The sequence below is a fragment of the Monodelphis domestica genome, chromosome 1 (genome assembly GCF_027887165.1).
Source record: "Monodelphis domestica isolate mMonDom1 chromosome 1, mMonDom1.pri, whole genome shotgun sequence".
NCBI classification, from domain to species: Eukaryota; Metazoa; Chordata; class Mammalia; order Didelphimorphia; family Didelphidae; genus Monodelphis; species Monodelphis domestica.
In genome coordinates, this window is record NC_077227.1 from 468287159 (window position 1) to 468307307 (window position 20149).

At 41.2% G+C, this 20149-nt stretch overlaps 1 protein-coding gene across 1 annotated transcript in view; it reads left to right on the forward strand.

Moving 5' to 3' along the window:
- Positions 1–17357, forward strand: part of DBH (dopamine beta-hydroxylase) — a 43879-nt gene extending 26522 nt beyond the window's left edge. Inside the window, exons 6-12 of the mRNA XM_007475249.2 lie at positions 1027–1193; positions 8104–8247; positions 10026–10064; positions 10979–11038; positions 11572–11699; positions 12901–13060; positions 16615–17357. Of these exons, the coding sequence (XP_007475311.2) occupies positions 1027–1193; positions 8104–8247; positions 10026–10064; positions 10979–11038; positions 11572–11699; positions 12901–13060; positions 16615–16746 (830 nt within the window). The 3' untranslated portion in view covers positions 16747–17357. The remainder of the gene's footprint in view (positions 1–1026; positions 1194–8103; positions 8248–10025; positions 10065–10978; positions 11039–11571; positions 11700–12900; positions 13061–16614) is intronic.
- Positions 17358–20149: the final 2792 nt, after the last annotated feature.

The following is a 20149-nucleotide window of genomic DNA, read 5'->3' on the forward strand; positions in this document are numbered from 1 at the left end:
CCTTTTCCACACCCTGAGCCAATGTGCCCAGGAATGGGGACTGCTTTGGCAAATGTAGTCCACCTGCCTTCCACTCAGAGCTGAGGGAGTCAGAAGCATATATGTCCTCTTTTTTTAGGCCTACCCCCATATCAATACCTGGACCATGGAGTTGAGAAAAGCATATGGCTCTGAAATCTTTAAATTTCTATTCAGGAGACATTGGTTCCTGAGAAGAAAGGGCATATAGCTGGCCATGAGGGTACATCATTGCTGTAGACCCTTAGCCCAACTCAGGAGGGTCCCAGTCCTCTCCTTTGTGGCCAGGACTCCCTAAAGAAAAGAAAGAAACAAGAGTCTAGGGCTCACTATTAGATAATATAACTATATTTCCACAGATCCCATTGGGAGATCATATCTTAAAACCACTTGAGTGATCATTTGAAGTCGTTTATAACCTAACTCTAAGCTACCTTTCCCACTATATTTCTGAACCCTCTTCTCCAACCAGGCTGAATTTTTCACCATCCCTTTTCAATTCCTGCCTTTGTTCTCTCTATTCCTCATTTCTTAGCATCCCCCATAAAACCTGGAATGCTTTTCTCCACCCCCACAAACATTACAGTCCTACCCATTTATTATAGCTCAAGCCTTATATCCTCTATAAAGCCTTTCCTGACTGCTGAGATCTCCATGCACCAACTATTTTGTACCACTTGCTTAGCCCTTGGCCTTAACTCTCTTAGGACCTTTCCACTCAAAAATCTTCATGATCCAAATGTCTTCAGATCCTTGAAAATAAGCCTGAAGCTCACAGCCATTTACTTCTGTTTTTTACAGCTGGGGAATATAAGTGGATTTAGAAGTAATAAAATGTGCATGGAAAAGAAAAACTCAATCAACAAGCAAATAAAAAAATGGAAATGCTTCCTTGCCATGAAGAGCTAAAGAACTTATTTTTTTAATGTCTTCCCCTTCTCTGTATGATTTTCCTTATGCTGAAATGTAAAAAGAAAAAAAAAAGATGTGGTTCCCTCCCCATTTTAGATCGGATTGACAACTCGGGTCTCCGCTTGCATTACACGGACAAACTGAGGCCATTTGATGCTGGGATCATGGAGCTGGGCTTAGTATACACACCTGTGATGGCCATCCCACCCAAAGAGACTGACTTCATCTTGACTGGCTATTGCACTGATAAATGTACTCAACTGGTGAGTATTTTTGGTTCTCACAGAACCAGTTCAGACAAGATATGATGAAAAATGTTTAGCTTGAGTTTGAATCTTGTAAAGTTTCATCACTGATGATGGCAACATTTAATCAGCTCAACTAAATGGAAGACAGAATATACACCAGTTCATCTAGAACATAAAGTTTTGATAAGGTAGGATGGAGTCAAATTGTGAAGGGATATACATGCAAAATAGAGTTTTCATTTTATTTGGTAGGTAATACGGGAACTACTGAAGTATCTTAAGTAGGGGAGTTATATGGTCTAAGTTATGCTTTAATAATACCAGTTTGGTTTCTCTGTGGTGCCTGGATGGTAAAGGGCAGAGAATATAGTTGGAAGGTTATTTCAATAGCCCCAGCAAAAGATGATGGGCCCTAGAGTAGGGGATGGTTGTGATATGAGCGGAGAAAAGGAGAAGATGGCTATGAGAGATGATAAAGAAGTAAAATAGACAAAGTTTGGCAAAGGATTGAAATGGGGCAGAAGGTAGATCCAGATAGGGATGTCTAGAAGATAATTGGAGTATGTGGGCATAAAGCTCAGGAGAGAAATGAGAACTAGATATGCAAGTTTGAGAATAATTTTCATGGAAGCTAAGATCCCACAGAGAGATATAGAATGAGAAGAAAAGAGAATCCAGGATGGGGTCCTAGGTTATATCTATACATACATAGAGGGAGAGAGAGAAGGAGAGAAGTACTAGGAAAACCCAGGGTGGACAGAGTATCCAGAAGGAGAAAGTGATGAACTGTGTTGATTAAGGGGCAAGGAAACAAATTAACAAATGGTAGAAGGCAGGAGGTTTAGGATAGAGATTCTCAAGTTTTTTGGTTTACATACTACAAACTTTTCCCTTATTTATTATGAAAGGAAATAAATTTTAGAGTTTTATATAATTATTTATCAAATATTCCTTAAACCCCCTGTTAAATTTAATTGTGGTTGGACTTGAATATTATAATTGGTAGTCATCAGGGATTTAATTTCTAAATCCCAAAATGAATTACTAAATTAAATGGAATTTAGTATGGTTTATTTACAATAGAGAGACGATATTAAGGAATGAGAGAGAGAGAGAGAGAGAGAGAAAGAGAGAGAGAGAGAGAGAGAGAGAGAGAGAGAGAGAGAGAGAGAGAGAGAGAGAGAGAGAGAGAGAGAGAGAAAACTCCAGCTTCCTCTGAGCCAGGTAGAAATTCTAAGGCCCTAATCAGGGAAAAGAGTTTCAAGATGATGGGCCTTTCTCAGAGGTTTTCACCTCCAGAAAGGCAGGGTCACTAAGTCAGCCTTTCACTCACCAACAGTAACTGTTTATAAGGAAAGCAGTCTGAGGTCTCTTCATTATTTCCTTCCTTCCTTCCTTCCTTTCTTCCTTTCTTTCTTAGTTCCTTCCTTCCTTCCTTCCTTCCTTCCTTCCTTCCTTCCTTCCTTCCTTTCTTTCTTAGTTCCTTCCTTCCTTCCTTCCTTCCTTCCTTCCTTCCTTCCTTCCTTCCTTCCTTTCTTTCTTTCTTAGTTCCTTCCTTCCTTCCTTCCTTCCTTCCTTCCTTCCTTCCTTCCTTCCTTCCTTCCTTCCTTCCTTCCTTCCTTCCTTCCTTCCTTCCTTCCTTCTTTCCTTCCCTCCTTCCCTCCTTCCCTCCTTCCCTCCTTCCCTCCTTCCCTCTTCCCCTCCTTCCCTCTTCCCCTCCTTCCCTCCCTCCCTCCCTCCCTCCTTCCTTCCTTCCTTCCTTCCTTCCTTCCTTCCTTCCTTCCTTCCTTAGTGACTTGCTTCCTAAGTGACTTACCCAGGATCACACTCAGAAAGATTCTTCCTGACTCTAGGCCTAGTACTCTTCTATCCACTGTACCACTTAACTTCCCAGATCTATGCATTTCTGATTAAATTACAGTTGCCTGTGGAAACTGGGCTTTTTAGAAGAACAGGCTAATGAATGCAGTTTTGATCCCCTCAGAAGAGTAAAGACCCCAAAATATTATTACCTAAGTTTTCCAATCAAATAACAGTTTGCAAATTCTGATCCTCTTTATGGCTCCCTGACCTCTCCTTTTGCAAAAAACAAACAAACAAACAAAACAAACAAACAAATAAAAAAAACCAACAACCAGAAAGCCACTCTAGGAACAAACTAGTATTTGTCTTGCTTTTAAAGACCTTAGCAGAGAAAATTCTACAACTACTGACACTATTGAAAAGTCCTTCCTTGAATCCAAACCGTGCAAAGGTTTCTCACCAAAAAATGAGATCAATTTCCTTTTCAAACTTGACCATGATCCACTGTGAGTGCAAGCAAATGGTTTTTCACAAAGTAACAGTATTTATAAAGAACAATACTATAACAGGTAATGCACATTCAAAAAGTATCAAAATCCACAAAGTTATATAGCCCATTTAATGACAATAGCAAAAAAACCCTCTATCATTAGAATTCACATTAGTCTGCTGTGTGACATTTAAAACTAATGGGTACTTATCTCAAGTTTTTCAGGTATAGCAATGTTTCAACCTTGGCTTAGATTTTTTTAAATCTATTACTGCCATCATTACAAAAATGTGGCAGAAGAGTCTAGAAAAAAACAAACCTCTATACTGTTTATGTTGGGTCTAAAAATATCACCAAGAATATAAATCATTCTGTGGAAGGGTAGACTGAGTCAAAGAGTTACAAATGAGATATACTCCCTCTTGGGAGCCATCCAGGGGTACCATGCATTGGGATCAACTTCCCAGCTCCTTTAGTATTAGACTGTTATGTCCCATCCATTCACATTTTTACAAATGTGGGATGTGGGGATTATAATTGTACTTCACTTCAGCTACTAAAATGGACCCTTTACCTCTTGTTACAAATAATTCAGAGGCAGGCAAAATGATTAGAGTTGTTGAAAAAAATCTAAAATTCATCCTTAAAATCAATTTGAGATATTAAGCTCATTAAATTCTCTAATGGTTGTTAACCAGATTGACGGAGTCCATCATCACCTATGTGATAATTTAACAAAGCCAAAATGGAAGAAAAGGCTGCTTATGGGCTTTTACAATATTTTACAATATTTTTTTCAGTAGTTATAGGGGTAAAGTAACAGATTATATCTAATAGTTAAAACACAGTAGATTTAACTGATTCAGTGTAACAGAATAGTATTGAATACATTAATATATGAACTTAAAACAACAAAATTAAATCTTAAAGCAGACAATCAGCAAAATACAATAAAATACAAAGACTTTCATAAAATAATGTAGTCTGAAAAGGATTAAAATTTTTTACCTCCAGTCTCCTTAAAGTTCCTTTCTCTATCCATCCAGATTCCTTTTGTCAGATTTTTTTTTTGGCTTTACCCTAGTGAGGGAGAATTCCTCACTGAACATGGTAAGGAGGAATCCCAAATTGGATGAATCTTAGAGACTAGGAAGGCCCAAATGGAAAAGGATTGTTAGGAGATGAGTTTTCTCCCCTGAATCTTTGGCAAGATAAGTGAAAGAATTAGTGCACTCATAAAAAAACATCCTAAAGCTGGAAGCTATTTGAAATAGGTAATGCATTGCATTGTTCTTCATAGAATGAGCCATGCTTGTAATTTACTTTCTGTTGGAAGAGTAACTTCCTTCTTCCCTTCCCCCCTGAGATAAAATACTAGTTTCCCCAGCCATGTGGAGAGGGTGTTAGGAGGATAATTGTTGCCTAAGGAAAATACACCCCAGCTTTTACCAGCTTCTCTGAGAGTGGGTCCAAGGATTCCTAGCTTCTCAGCAGCAGCTACCAGCAGCCAAGCAGGAACACAATAGTAGTTGGGATTGGGGCCAGAGATCAGGAGGAGAATTCATGAGTAGGAGCAAGCAGTATCAGGAAGAGAAGCAGGCCACTGGGATTTAGCAGCAGGAGCAAGTGGAATCAGGAGCAGCAATGCCAGGGGCAGCAGTGAAGAACTGAGGAACATGGGCTCAAGCAGATGGACAAGAAAAGTGGCTTATCTCTTCTCTGGCAAGTGTCCCGGGCTAAGTTCCTCAAACTAGTAGAAGCCAGTAGGGAGGGAAACCAGCAAAAAACAAGGAAAGGAAAAAAACCCAACAAACAAACTGGCAGAAGCAGGGCAGCAGCTCAGGTAGAGAGTTCCCAGTTCTCTGGGAGTTTGAGAGGCTGGTGGAGTAGAGGTGGGGTGGCGAATAGCCTTGGCAAGAGAAATGTGGCTTAAAAAAATGAATCTAGACTATCTTTTTTAAAAATTGAGAATTTTTCTCATCCCTTCTGGTTGCTAGAAACTATAAAAATTAAAATTAAACGTCAGTAATAAAAAAAATTATATATTTTTGGAGATTTATTAATGATCATTAGAAATCAAGGAATAAAGAGGATACAAAATAAAGACCACATGCCCATGGCTGATCAACTAGTTCAAATGCCTTAACACCACCAAACTCAGGACAGGAAGTAAAGAGGCGGAATCTTCCATGTCCCCACCTAATATCTCCTGTCTACAGGAAGTACATAATGACAGGAAGTCAGTGGGCTGCCGGGAAATGTAGTTCTTTTTTAGGGTAACAGATTTTCAATTATACACCTGAATGTGGTCGCTTAGAGGTTCTAATCTCCATCTTGTAGATAGGCAAGTAAATGGAAAGTTTTCATTATACATGAAAGAGGAGTATTTTATAACAGAGGTGTCAAACATGTAGCCTTTGGGCAGCGTTGGTACTTGCAACCCTCCTGAGTGTGGCTGAATCAGATTAAAGTGAAATTGGGAAATATCTAACAAAGTAAATAAAAAATACAATAGAATGTAGATAGTGTTAATATCTGGTTTTCTCATTCAATGTGGTTCCCAGGAACCCAGGGGCCACAATTTCATTTAGTTTGGGCCTCAATTTCCTTTACAGATCTTCTTTAGAATAGGGTTTCTGTTTGAATTTGACACTACTTATATAAAATACTCTGGTCAAAATCTCCTTCAGTTAGCTAATCAGACCCCACTGACTGAGACCACCAGTATGATATTATTGAAAAGTCCTAGAATCACAGCATATTAGAACTAGAAGGAATCTTAGAGCATAGAACACAGTATCAAAGTCAGAAGGAATTTTAGAACTCAGTAGAGTTTGTCAGTTGTGGAAAGGACCTTAGATATAGAACACAGAATGTAAGGTACTTGAGAAACCACCGATTCCTAAATCCTCATTTTATTTTTATTTATTTTAATTTTAATTGAAATTTTAATTTAATTAATTAATTTAGAATATTTTTCCATTGTTACATGATTCATGTTCTTTCCCTCACCTCTTCCCCTCACCCCCTGTAGCCAATGCACAATTCCACTGGGTTTTACTTGTGTCATTGATCAAGACCTATTATTATTGATAATTGTACTGGGGTGATCATTTAGAGTCTACATCCCCAGTCATTTCCCCATCAACCCATGTGATCAAGCAGTTGTTTTTCTTCTGCATTTCAACTCCCACAGTTTTTTCTCTGGATGTGGATGGTGTTCTTTTTCACAAGTCCCTCAGAATTGTCCTGGATCACTGCATTAATGCTAGAAGAGAAGTAAATCCTCATTTTAAAGATGGGAAAATGAGGCACAATCAGCTGAAGGTCACAGAGCAGACTGGTATCAGAGGCAGGACTAGAACCAAGATTTCCTAGTTCTTTGTCTAAGTCTTTCCTTTAAAAGAGTAAGCTTCAGTTATCTGGAACATTCACTTGTGGGGCACAGAGCACCTCCCAATGATGCTGGACAAATAGGATATGATCATACACCCTGAGAATAAGTCTCTTGCTGATCTCTGTAGAGTACCCTATTATTATAAGAGGCGCCTGTGTGAGCTGAGTAAGAAAGGGCCTCCTTAGAGGACCTGCCAGCAGCACCACTGAGGGAAGGGGAAAAAAAAAACACAACTGTATCATCCCATCTGGGACAGAAATAGAAAACAAATTGTATTTCCTGGATGTTCTGGAAAATGCTGCACCCATTGGGGAGCCAATTCCCTTTGCTACTCATCTGCCTGATCTACTGCCTTGAAATGCCTTTCACCATCCGCCTGTATGAAACTGCTGCCACCATTCTCATGCCAAACTCTTAAAATAAATGTGAGCTGCCTTTTAGCAGCATAGTAACAATGAGGATCGAATTTATTCTTATTTCCCATTCAAGCAAGGAATTATTATTAAAAATGATAATTATGTAGCATGTGTGTTCTCCAAGGTCCCCACAAAGTCTGGCCACTTCCATTTAAAAGCCCACTAAGTGGGGCAACTGGGTAGCCTAGAGATGGGAGGTCCTAGGTTCACATCTGGACTCAGACACTTCCTAGTTGTGTGCCCCTGGGCAAGTCACTTAACTCCCAACCCTTATTACTCTTCTGCCTTAGAATCAGCATTGATTCTAAGGCAGAAGGTAAGGGTTTAAAAAAAAAAAGCCCACTAAGTGCTACAAAAAATAATATTAACAAGGTTTTCTTGTTATAAATGTTCTTGATGAAACAAAGGAGAAGAATGTTCACTATTTTGAGGCCAAGAACAACAGCACTCTACTTAACTATATGTCAGGGTTCCAAGAACCCTTTAGAACCTAGTTCTGAACCAACAACAACTTAGGGCACTTTGAGGTTTAAAAATTGTGATCTCCACATAGTTCGATGGGGATATGATTGGGGATGTAGACTATAAATGATCACTCTAGTGCAAATATTGATAATATGGAAATATGTCTTGATCAATGACACATATAAAACTCAATTGAATTGCTTGTTGGCTATGGGAGCAGGGAGGGGAGGGAAAGAACATGAATCATGTAACCATGGGAAAAATTCAAAATTAATAAAGTAAGTATACTTATAAATAAATAAAATTGTGATCTCCCCAGCTGAACCCTTTTCTCTTCCTATCATGATGTTCTAGGCTCTGCCACATTCTGGAATCCACATCTTTGCCTCCCAGCTCCACACTCACCTCACAGGGAGGAAAGTGATCACGGTCATAGTCCGAGAAGGAAATGTGACAGAGATTGTGAATAGGGATGACCACTACAGCCCTCATTTCCAGGTAGGAATGGTTGGCCCAAACCCTGGCCTACTCAGGATTGGCAAAGTCATAAAACAAGGTGAAGTACTGGTTGGTTGCTTTCTCAGTCTTCTAACAAGGCATCCATGATCAATATTCTGTCATTTTGGGTTTCCCCTCTCCTTGATGGAATACTCCCTTATGCCCACCCCTGATACTTGGGGTTTTCTGTTGCTCATTATCCTCTTTTCCTACCATTGAGATCCCACTATTCTATGGTCTGTCCTGAATACTCAAGATTACTTGACAAATTCATTCAGCAAACATTTAAGTGCTTGTCATATAAAAAATCCCTCTGTCAAGTGCTGGTGATCCTTGCCCTCAAGGATCTTTCATCCTACAAGGTGTTCAAATAGGAGAGGCCTAGAGGCAACATGCATGTTAGAATAAAAGGCTTCTAGAAGCGACATCCCAGTTCTTATTGCCTAAACCCAAGAAGTGGTGGGAATTTCAGCTTGTGTTGGGCTGGTGAGGTAGGGGACGGGAGGGGGAGATATTTTTTGTAAAAGGATATGAGGTGGAGACAAGCACCTGCTGACACACACTTCTTAGTTTGGGCTCCAGCTTCCTCTATAAACTCTCTTCCTTAGAATAAAGACTATATTTTTTCTCTTTCCTTCCTGATGTAGGAATATTGCCAGGTCTCTGACTCAATCAGTCAGTATCAATCAGTCAGTCAGTCAATCAATCCACAAGTATTAATATTAAGCACCTACAGTATACCAGGCTTTATGCTAAACACTGGGTATGCAAAGAAAAGCAAAAGCCAATCACTGATGTCCAGGACCTCACAGCCTAATGGGGAGACACCATAAAAAACAACTGTGCACAAACAAGATAAAGATAGGATCAATGGAGGGAAGGCATGAGCAGAAGGTCTCTTTTAGAGGAATTAAAAAAGAAATAAAACTAATAAGGAAAAGAAGACATTGATTCATCTTGTCCATGTCCATCTCATCCCTCCCTCTAGCCCCCAAATGGCCCTAAAATGGAATTTGAGAGCCTTTGTAATTTAAGGTATAGGGTTTTCTTTCTTTCTTACTTTAACATTGATTTTTTAAACTTTGACTTCTAAATGTTCTCCCTCCCCAATCTAATCAGAAAGAAAATATATCAATTATACATGTGAAGTCATGCAAAACATATTTTCATATTTACCATGTTGCCAAAAATAAAGATAAGAAAAATAAAGTGGCTGGAAAAAAACTATGCTTCAATCTGTACTCAGAATTCACTAGTTTTCTCTCTGGAAGTAGATAGCATTTTTCATCATGAGTCCTTTGGACTTATCTTAGATCATTGTATTGGTTAGAGTAGCTAAGTCTTTCACATTTGATCATTATTATAATATTGCTGTTACTCTGCACAATGTACTGTTTCTGCTCACTTTACTTTGTATCAGTTCATATAAGTCTTCCTAGGTTTTTCAAAAACGATTCCTCACATTATTTCTTAAGCATAACAGTATTCCATCACAATCGTATACCTCAACTTGTTCAGTCATTCCCCATTTCATGGGTATCCCCTCAATTTCCAATTCTTTATGCCACCATAAAAGGCTGCTATAAATATTTTTGTATATAAAGATCTTTTTCCTTTTTCTTTGATGTTTTTGGTATATGGCCTAGTAGTGGCATTGCTGGGTCAAAGGGCATACACAATTTAATCTTTTGGGTATAGTTCCAAATTGTCTCCAGAATGGCGGCCCAGGACTTTTTAGAATAGCTTCTTTCAAAATTGCCCCCTTCCTTTTCTTCTAGGAGATACGAATGTTAAAGAAAATTGTTACTGTTCTCCCGGTGAGTATCACATAAGAGAACTAGCAAATAACAGCACGGCCCAGCTAAATCAAGTAAGATCTTGCTTTTCCTCACAGTACAATTTTTGTCTCATTTCCATACCTTAATCATGCAAGTAGGTATGAGTGACAGATCTTTGAATGGAAGGAGAAGGGGGTGGGGTGGGGAAGTGACAGAGGGCAGCCAGAGTTGGCAGTCTCATCAAATTTCTTTCTCAGAGATTGAAAAGGGGAAAATCAAAATACATAACCAACTCTAAGGAATACTGCAGTTTGACCTCAATGCCATCTTCAGGATTATCTGATAGTTACCTTCAAATGGGACACTCTGGCTTTACTCTGTAAAGATCTTTCACTTGCAACCTCATCTGTGAAGTGATAGGATATGCAATCACACAGTATCGTGGATTTTTATAGCTGTCAAGAGACTTTAGAACAAAGAATGTCACACAGGAGAATTTTTGAGACGGAAGAGACTTTAGCAAACAAAATGTTCAACCAACAAAGATAGAATGTTAGATCAGTCAAGATTTTAGAATTCAAGAATGTCAGACTATCAAACATGGAATGTTAGGGTTGGAAAAAGACCTTGAAACATTGCAGATTAAAACATCATTTTATCCTTTATAGAATGAGGGAGTTGGACTAGATGGTGTCTCGGGTCCCCTCCAGCTCTAAGATTCTCCAGTCCCCGACTGGGGAAATAATTTGTCTGAAGTTATACAATGAGGCAGTGGCAGAATTGGGAGTGTAACCCAGGTCCCCTGACTCAGCCCAGCGCTCTATTCACCACACCATTTGTTGGTGGGTGCCCATTATTTTTAGATTACTGAGGGAGTTCTGTTCATCACATTCTCTCCATATGCATCAGCCTCGGACACACATGTTAATAAGTGTGACTGTTTGGTTACACAGGGCGATGTGCTCGTTACTTCTTGTACATACAACACAGAATCCAGAGAGCTGGCAACTGTGGTGAGTCAACATGGATTTCTCTCCATTCTCCCCTTTTCTGTCTCTGTTTTCTTCTCTGTCTGTCTGTCCCCAAGTTTGGAAACCACCGTGTTCAATAAAGTACGTGATGACATAAAGTCTTGACTAATTCTCTGATTGTTTCATATGTCTCAGTCTAGTCTCCCCAACTAGACTCTGAGTCGCTTGAGGGAAGAATTCTGTTTTCTTCCCATCACGTATCCCTTTCAGAATGTCTGGCAAGAGGCAGGGAATACGTGTTGCTCTGAAAACTTCATGTCCTAAAGGCTAGTCTGAGCCATAGAACCACTGACCATTAGGGATGCAAGTGACCTTAATGGCCATTTCACCCAATATTACCTTCCTGTAAATAAGATTTCTCATTTGTAAAGTTGGATAAAAATACCTAATCTGTACCTTATGGAACTGTTTCGAAGACCAAATGAAATAACATTTGTGAAATTGCTTTGAAAATCTAAGATTACCAGGCACACAAATGGGCTTATAATTATTAGTCTATTTTTTTAACCTTTCAGGGTGGACTTAGCATCACAAAAGAAATGTGTGTGAATTATATACACTACTACCCGCTGACACAGTTGGAATTATGTAAGAGTTATATGGACCCTGGCTATTTACAAATATATTTTCGCTTTGTTAACAGGTAACTCTTCTTCCTCCATCCCCACCCCCTATCCCAAGGAGAATGCTCATAACATATTAGAATGCATTCTACGTTGTCTGAATTCACAATACTGTGATAGCTAGCAAATCTTCATTGACTCCAGCGGTAGAAATGGAAATATTCCAACACATACATACACACAGTCTGCCCATTTTACAGATGCAGAAAAATGAAAAAGGCAGGACAGGTGACTAGGTGAAAGAGCAGAGTGAGTTGTCAAAAACAAACAAAAATGCTTGATCAAGCTGGCAATTGGTGGTCATGGTGGTTGAGATGGGGGTACACATATCTCCCCTCTTTGATGTCATCTGTTAACACTAGATAAGTGATACTATCTCAGGGAGGGGGGAGAGGAAGGGAGGGAAGGTCAGAAGAAGGGGGAGAATTTGGAGCTCAAACTTAAAAAAAAGAATGTTAAAAATTGTTTTTACAAGTTATATGGGGAAAAAGAAAATATTATATACATAATTCTGTTCAAGTTTGGAGAGGTTTAAAGTGACAATCAGGGGAAGTACTTTCACACACATAATTTCCCTTTGTCCTCACAATACCTTTGTGAGGGAATCAGAACAGGATATTCCCACCTCCATCTCTCCTTATTTCAAATCATACAACTAGTAAGTAGCATCACTGGGACTCAAAACCAGCTCCACTGACTCCTATCTTCCTGCTAAACCATTGTCTCTGGAGATAATAAAAAATTATGCCCTATTTTGTGGGAGCTACTTCCTGAGAAAGGATTCCGTGTTGTTGTTATTCAGTCACTTCCAAGATTTTGAGATACCATTTGGGGTTTTCTTGGCAAAGATATTACAGTGGTTTGCCATTTCCTTGTCCAGATCATTTTACAGATGAGGAGACTGAGGCAAACATGGTTAAGTGACTTGTCCAGAGTCACACACCTAGTCAGTGTCTGTGGCTAGATTTGAACTCAGATCTTCCTGACTCCAGAGCCAGCACTTTTATCTACTTTGTTACCTAGCTGCCCTAGGATTCAGTGTAGATGACAGCTATTTCTAAGTCATCTCTGATTTTGAGGAAAGACACATGAGAAAGTCCTACTCCCCATTCTCAATGACTATTCTACAGGGCAAGATTAGGTGGCTATTTCCTTGTTTCCCTGTAGTGAGGAGGAATCCAAATGTTGTAATGTATTCTTCAGTGATTTCTCCCTCCCCAGGTTTAACAATGAGGAAATCTATACCTGTCACAATACTTCTGTCGAAGAGCAGTTTGCTTTAGTCCCTTGGAATTCCTTGAGCCGGACTATGCTCAAGGCCCTGTATAACTTTGCCCCAATCTCCATGCATTGCAACAAGTCTTCAGCAGTCCGCTTTCCAGTAAGTATGAAGGAGGATGGGATGGGGTCCAAATGGAGCAACTTCACAAGAGCCCCTTCCTGAACTTGATCTCCAATCCAAGAGCAAGAAAAGGCATTGCTCTGTCCAATCATCTGGGAAATGATTCTCAAGAGAAACAGACAAAGTAGGTTAAAAGGCATATGAGCTCTCCATTCCCCACCCCAACCCTAGGGAATGGCAGGTGTGGGAGCCGGGTTCTGATCTGAGGAGGCTGGGTCAGGGATCATGCACAGTTTGAAGAGGACGGTATGTTAGGAATAATAGCCATGGCGAGACTCCGAAAGATAGGTAGGGAGAAGGAATACCTGCGTCCTAAAATCCTGGCACTAACTGATAGACAAGTCCTCTGGTAAGCCTCCCTCCTTTCCATTCCCACAAAGCTAAGGCCTCCCCAAGGACTTGCCTTAGGTACTTGGTATAGGTCTCTGAGGCTATGTTCAATACTCACTAGCCAATGTGTACTCTACAAATAGTCCAATATTCCTTTATGAGTGTTGTTGTTGAGCACTTTCTGTCCAGTGTTATAAGAAGCACATTAGGGGAAACTAGGTGGCACAGTGAATAGACTGCCAGGTCTGGTGTTGGGAAGACCTGGGCTCAAATCTGGTCTCAGACATTCCCTGGGTATGTGACCTTGGATAAGTCATTTACCTCACCAAGCCCTTGCCCTTCTGGCTTAGAGTTGTTACTAAGACAGAAAGTGAGGGTTTAATTTTTTTAAGTATTTAGTCTTAAAATTTTAGTCTGAGGCAGGATAGTAGAGTAGAGAGAGACATGGAGTCAAGGAGACCTGGGTTGAAGTCTTGCCTCTGACACATTCTGGCAGGGAAACACTTGCCAAGTCATCTAACTTCCTAGTGTCCCTGGGCAATTCTCTAGAATTTTTAAGTTATAGAGCTGGTGCCAATCTTCACTGGTAGAGGGAATTGCTTCATTGGGAATTCCTTTTGCCAATAAAAATACAAGTCTAGTTAAAAAACAAACAAACTTGTTCTAGATTCATACGCTAATAGAAAGTGGAAAAGGTACTAGAGCTGATCTAGTCTAGCTCTTCTGTTTGACAAATGAGGAGAGAGGCCAAGAGAAGAACCTCCTATACACAATTCTCTTTGCCTAGGATGTCCCCCATCCCTGGAATGTACTCTCTCTTCACTTCTAGGAACCCATAACTTCCTTAAAGAATTGGCTTGACTGTCACCTCCTATGCAAGGTTCATCCTGGTCTCCTCGGATTGCTAGTGCCCCTCACCCAGAAATTACTTTGTATTTTGCTGTTCCTTGTCTGTGTTTGTGTTGTTCCCGCAGTAGAATGGGGATTGTCTTGTCATTATCTTGTAACCCCAGGATACTAGAGAACAGTGCCTGGAACGCAGGAAATGCTTACCAAATGCTTGTTGAATTGGACAAATAATTTGCCCAAGGTCATACAAGAAGGTCATGGCCCAAGTGCTATCTAGAACCTTCTTTTGGGAAGATTTAAGTCTAACCCAGTAGACCAAACATAACCTAGTTTTTCCAACTCTTGGTTGATAGCACCTGTGTCATCTCCAGGGATTCTGAGGATCTCATGATTCTGAGCCATTGTTCTCCATTTACATTTTATCAAGATAAAAGGAGCAGGTTGCTAAGTGAGTAGAGATCCAGGCCCAGAGACAAGCGGTCCTAGGTTCAAATCTGGCCTGCTGTGTGACCCAGGGCAAGTCACTTAACTCCCATTGCCCAGTCCTTACCACTCTTCTGCCTTGGAGCCAATACATAGTATCAATTCTAAAACAGAAGGTAAGGGTTAAAAAAAAAGATAAAAGTGGGGATTAGAGGCACAGAGGTTACTGTCTGATGGCTGACAATGAAGGAGCAAGAAATTCTGATCCCATATTTCTTGGTAAAACGAAGCCACACAATTTCAAGGACTGTGTGTAGACTAGCTCACTCCTCTTTAAGGGGGGGTACATCCTTTAGCTATTGTTTCCAGTTCATATTGACAAGTATTTATTGGGTGCCTACTCTACTTTGAACCTGTCCAATGATGATCACTGAGGAATACTCCACAAGAGGGTAAGATGTGGGTCCTGTGATAACCCAGATAAAACAATAAGAAAGTTGTCATTTAGATGAATCTAATTAAACCCAAAAGGGTGTACTACAGAGGAATGGAAGGGAAGCTTAGCATCATCCCTAAAATAGGAGATGCTACAATCTCTCTTGTTCATATTTTCCCGTTTCTCACAACCCACAACTCAAAACCATCCCTAGTTCCTAAGAAACTCATGTGGTATGAGCTGAGCTCCTCCAAAACTAAAAATAAGAATGGGGAGTGAGGTGGGGAGGGAGAAGGAAGAAGGAAAAACTCTTCTGAAAGTGTATGCCTCAGTTTGCCCCCCCCCTCCTCTGGAGACCAAATGAGATTTAGAGACATTTAATGCGTTCACCAGCCAAATCCCAATCTAGCCTGTCAAGAAAACAGAGTTTAGTTCTTATTAGTCACATAGATTTTTATAGCCTGGTGATTCTAAAGCCTGCTACTTTCCCTGAAGCATTCTGTGAGCTCAGCTCTTTAATGCTAAATCCAAAGTTTCCAGCTTGGAGGGATTGCTTTTGTGCTGGCCAGCCTCAGGTGACCTGTGCTGATGTCACATGTTGTGGAGGATGAGGAACTTAATGTCAGGGTGGGGGAGGCTGCTAAAAAAGGGACATGTTTACAATGGGTGAGCTTATTCAAAATATTGCTGGCTGATCTGGTGTGCTGTAGTGAAAAGCATCCTGGGAGATGGGGAGTCCAGGCTTGGACCCGAAGGGGCTTTGTAAGCTTGCATCTCCCTCTCTGGACTTTGTCTTGCCATGAAAGAGAAGATGGGAATTTGGTTTAATTTGACACCTATTTTACACATTCTTAAGATGGAAGGAGGTTGATGCCAGCTAGAGACAAAGACCATGAGGTTGCTTGAAGAGAGCCCTTGGAGATTTGCAGAAATTAAAAAATGGAAGGAGAAAATGCCAGAGTTGGAAGAGACCTTAGAACACAGAAAGGCACAAAAAGAAGGGGTCATAAAGTGCAGAATGTGAGAGGTGGAAGGGACCTTTGAGATCATCTAACCCACATCTATCCATTTTGCAGAGGAGGAAACTGAGACCAATAAAGACAAAGTGAATTAGTTTTCTCTATATACTTCTTTTTTTATCCCTTACTTTTTGCCTTAGTATCTAAATATCTGCCTTACATTAAATATTGGTTCCAAGGCAAAAAAAGAGTAGTAAGGCCAAGGCAGTTGGGGTTAAGTCACTTGCCCAGGGTCACACAGCTAGAAAGTTTCTGAGGTCAGATTTGAACTCAGGACCTCCCAACTGCAGTAATGGCTCTATCCATTGTACCACCTATCTGCTTCCACAATATATTCTTTCTCAAATCTAATCCCAAGATTCATGGGGGAATTTTTCAAGAGCATCTCAGAAAATCCACTGACCTAAATGAACCAAAGAGAGAATATGCTACCAACTTCCTTCTCTGGGTCTCATTTTTTTTCTCTTTCTCTCCAGGGTGAATGGGAAAGGCAGCTTTTACCAACAATCAAGACTAGACTGGAAGAGGTTACTCCACAATGCCAGGACACGCCAAGACTGTCACCTTCTGCCTCTACACTGGTCAACATTGATGGGAAAATAGGCTAAAGGAGAACCCTAACTCCTTTGGTCTGGTCCAACCCTTTCCTGAACTTTTTATCTCTGAGCCAGAGAAAATGCAGATCCTGCCCTCTTTGGTTACCCTTGCCCACCCTTGCTTTATGGCCTAATGCTGATCTTATGACTAGTTTCCTCCCCTAGCTCAGGATGGAACTGAGAACTTTCCAGAGATATATTCCATACAGTAAGATGCTCCCTGAGGTGTGGGAAACAGCTGCTTTCTGCATGTAAAATTCTCCATTGGCCGATGTAACCATGGGCCAAAATGGAAATACTTCCAAATGATGCTGAATGTATATGGAGCATCTACAAGCCAGTGCTCCATGGCTCTCTGATTTCTAGAGTTTTCGTCAGGACAAGAGACAGATTACTCCCAAGTCCTTTAGATTTTGTTCTGATCCCCAAATATGCGAGACCCTTGGTCCCAGGTGCCTCTGATGTTTATACATCAGAGTGCCCCAGAGGGTAAGGCCTAGTGCTAACTTATCCCCTAAGAAAGCAATCTTCCCTCCTCCTTCCACTGGCTGTGATCTGTGTTGGTGTGTCTTAATGTCAAGAGATGGATACAAGCATTACTTAAACATTTTCTCTGAATGGCTGATTTATGGTAGTAGGTGTTTTCATTCCCAACAAAAGCAGGACAAAGCATTTAACCACTTAGAGATTTCCCATGCAAAATTACTCTGATGCAAAGATAATTACACATTTTCACCCAGTTCAGAAAGAAACCCTAACACCACCACCCACCAGAAGCTCAAATGGAAAGACCCAATATCAAAACTAAAAGCAAACTGTTAGAGGGAAATGATGAATGTTGGCTTCCTTCCCTCCTTCCATATTCTAGAATCAGCTTCCAAACAGTGGGGGAAAGTGAGGGAAAAATAAAGGTTTTGGTTAGAAGGAGGTTATTTGTGCCCGAGGTGGTAATAGGAACAGGAAGACCTTTCCCCTTTCCCTGATGGGAGGTGAACTGACCTTCTGCTGATAAAGCTCCTATTATAAATTCAGAAGAAAAAAAACCACTGAGCAAATCCCATAGGAGCATATTCCAGGTTTTCATGAACACCGGGTTTCTTTGTCTCCTTTCATCCCTACATATACTGATAGGGATAGGAACTAAACCAGTGATTCCAATGGTATAAGGAATATTAAATGGGAAACTCATTCTACCAATGCAGGTCAAAACCTAAGGAGCTGCATAGAGAATTGAGATATTGAATGGTTTGCCTGGAGTCACATAGCCAATAGGCATCCGAGACAGGATTTGAACTCAGATCTTGCTCTCTATCCATGCTCCCTCGTGGATGTAATAAAAAAATGATCCCTGAATTCCATTTGGAAAAGGAACCAGTGGTTAGGCAACAGTCCCCCAGATCCCAGGAAACAAAGATGCCAGACCTGAGTCCAGGTAACTCTGAGGACCCAAAAGGTAAAACAAGTCCATTTGTCCTGAGGTATGGTCCTGTGAACAGTTCCTCACAGCAGCAGGAAGGGTCTCAGAGCCTCGGAATATCTCCCTCCCTTCAACACAACAGCCTCCTCCCCCAAATGTGGATTAGTGTTACTCTTGAGCAGATAATGTGCTCTGTCAGAGGACTGACATTGTTTTGTTTGTTGTTTGTTGTTTACACATCCTTGCTAAAGGAAAAGTGGTCTATCTGGTGATGCCAGAGGATTACCACTTAGCTGGCAGGGCTGAGGTTGCGGGTTTGGGAGGATGGGGCTGGGGAGGAGGTTTTTGGCTTGGGGTAGGGGCTCCTTAAGGGACTGGCCCTGGCACCTTTGTGCAGGATCCCTTTGAAACCAGTGTATAGCGATTTCAGCGGGAGAGAACATCCAGCTCAGTCAGGCCAGGGCTAAAGAACGCCCTGTCACTGCACAGGGAGTGAGTTGGTGATGGATAGAGCCTCGACAAAGCCTCACGAGCCTGCCAAACATCTCTGCCTCAGTGCCACACTTCATTACAGACCGGGTGGGAGACAATCTGCATTGCCGCTTTATAAATCAGGGCTCCACACAGCTCGTAGATCACAGGGAATCATTGCTGGAAAATGCCAAACCCCAGCACAGAGACAGAAGGCAGGCTTTGCTCTTAGATCATCTTTACAGCAGTGGGATGACATACAGAGCTGGACCATGCAAGGCAAGTTCGGGCACTCAGTCCTTAGGCAAAAGCCAGCCACTGACCAGGCTGAAAGCTCAGCTCATTCCCTTGAAAGAGACGGTATAGTCAGGCTTTCTTAAGTGCCCTTACCCATTTACTCTAGGTTTCTTCAGTTCCTGTCACCACCACCCCCCCATTACAAAAAAAGAAAAGAGCCAATGGGCTCTTTTTTGAGTCTCAAACAGGATTCTGTTTAGCCAGGTAGGAAAATCGGTGCCTTGAGAATACTCTCTAGAAGGACTCAAACACGAGAGCAAATGAAGATTTACTGAACCTCCATTTCTCAAGGAGGCTGCGGATGGAGGGAGTCCTGGCTTCAAGCAAGCTTAGACTAAATGATCTTTGAGATCTCTTTCCACCTGGAGTTTCTGTGAAAATTCACCATAGAGAACCCAGCTCACCCGTTGCTGATTGCCTCGGGATCAATCCTTTGTCTTAGAGAGCCCCTCTATGTACCCTTGTCTGATCATCTCCAAAATACATTCTTGACCTCTGACTTCTAACTGTTCTCCTCAGAAGTCAGGCCCCTGCTGGGCCAGCTTCCACACCAATATCACAGTTAGGTCTTTCATACTCTTTACTTCAGACTGTCTTTCCTATGTCTTCCCCATTTATGCCTATTTAAGACCCCCAAGAAATCATTCCATAGGTCCCCTTAAGGCATGACCAATATGGACCTGGCCAAAGGCTAGATAGTGCTAGCCATAGTCCAAGTGTTCCTGACTAAACTCATGGGGGGAGCTAAGAATGGAAGTATGAAATATCATTGTTCCCCAGCTTCAGGAGTTTTGAGGTCTAAGCCCTGTCATGTCTGAGAACCCTATCCTGATTTGCTGAATTCACAGTAAGTCATTCTTGCCTCACTTACAATCACCCGAGGTACCCTGTACATCAGGTCTGCTTCTTCCTTATGTCACAACTAGAGAAAGCTTTAGAATCTTCTATTAGAGCATCATTTGACTTTTGGAGGAGCGTGGGTATTCAAGGAAGTCTAGCACCTCTGGTGTGAGGGCTTGCTGAGCACTTTCCAGGGATATTTCACTACTTTGGGCACCCACCTTTCACCCAGCTCTCATTCATGGCTCCAAGAAGTTGTTGCATTCCCAGTGGCCACACACTAGTAAACCATCTTGGCAAATGGGCTAAACCAGGTTGAGGGTAACTGATAGCCACGAACCTGTCAGTGGTTAGGAGGCTGTCTACCCTAAACATGTGAAGGCTTCCCTT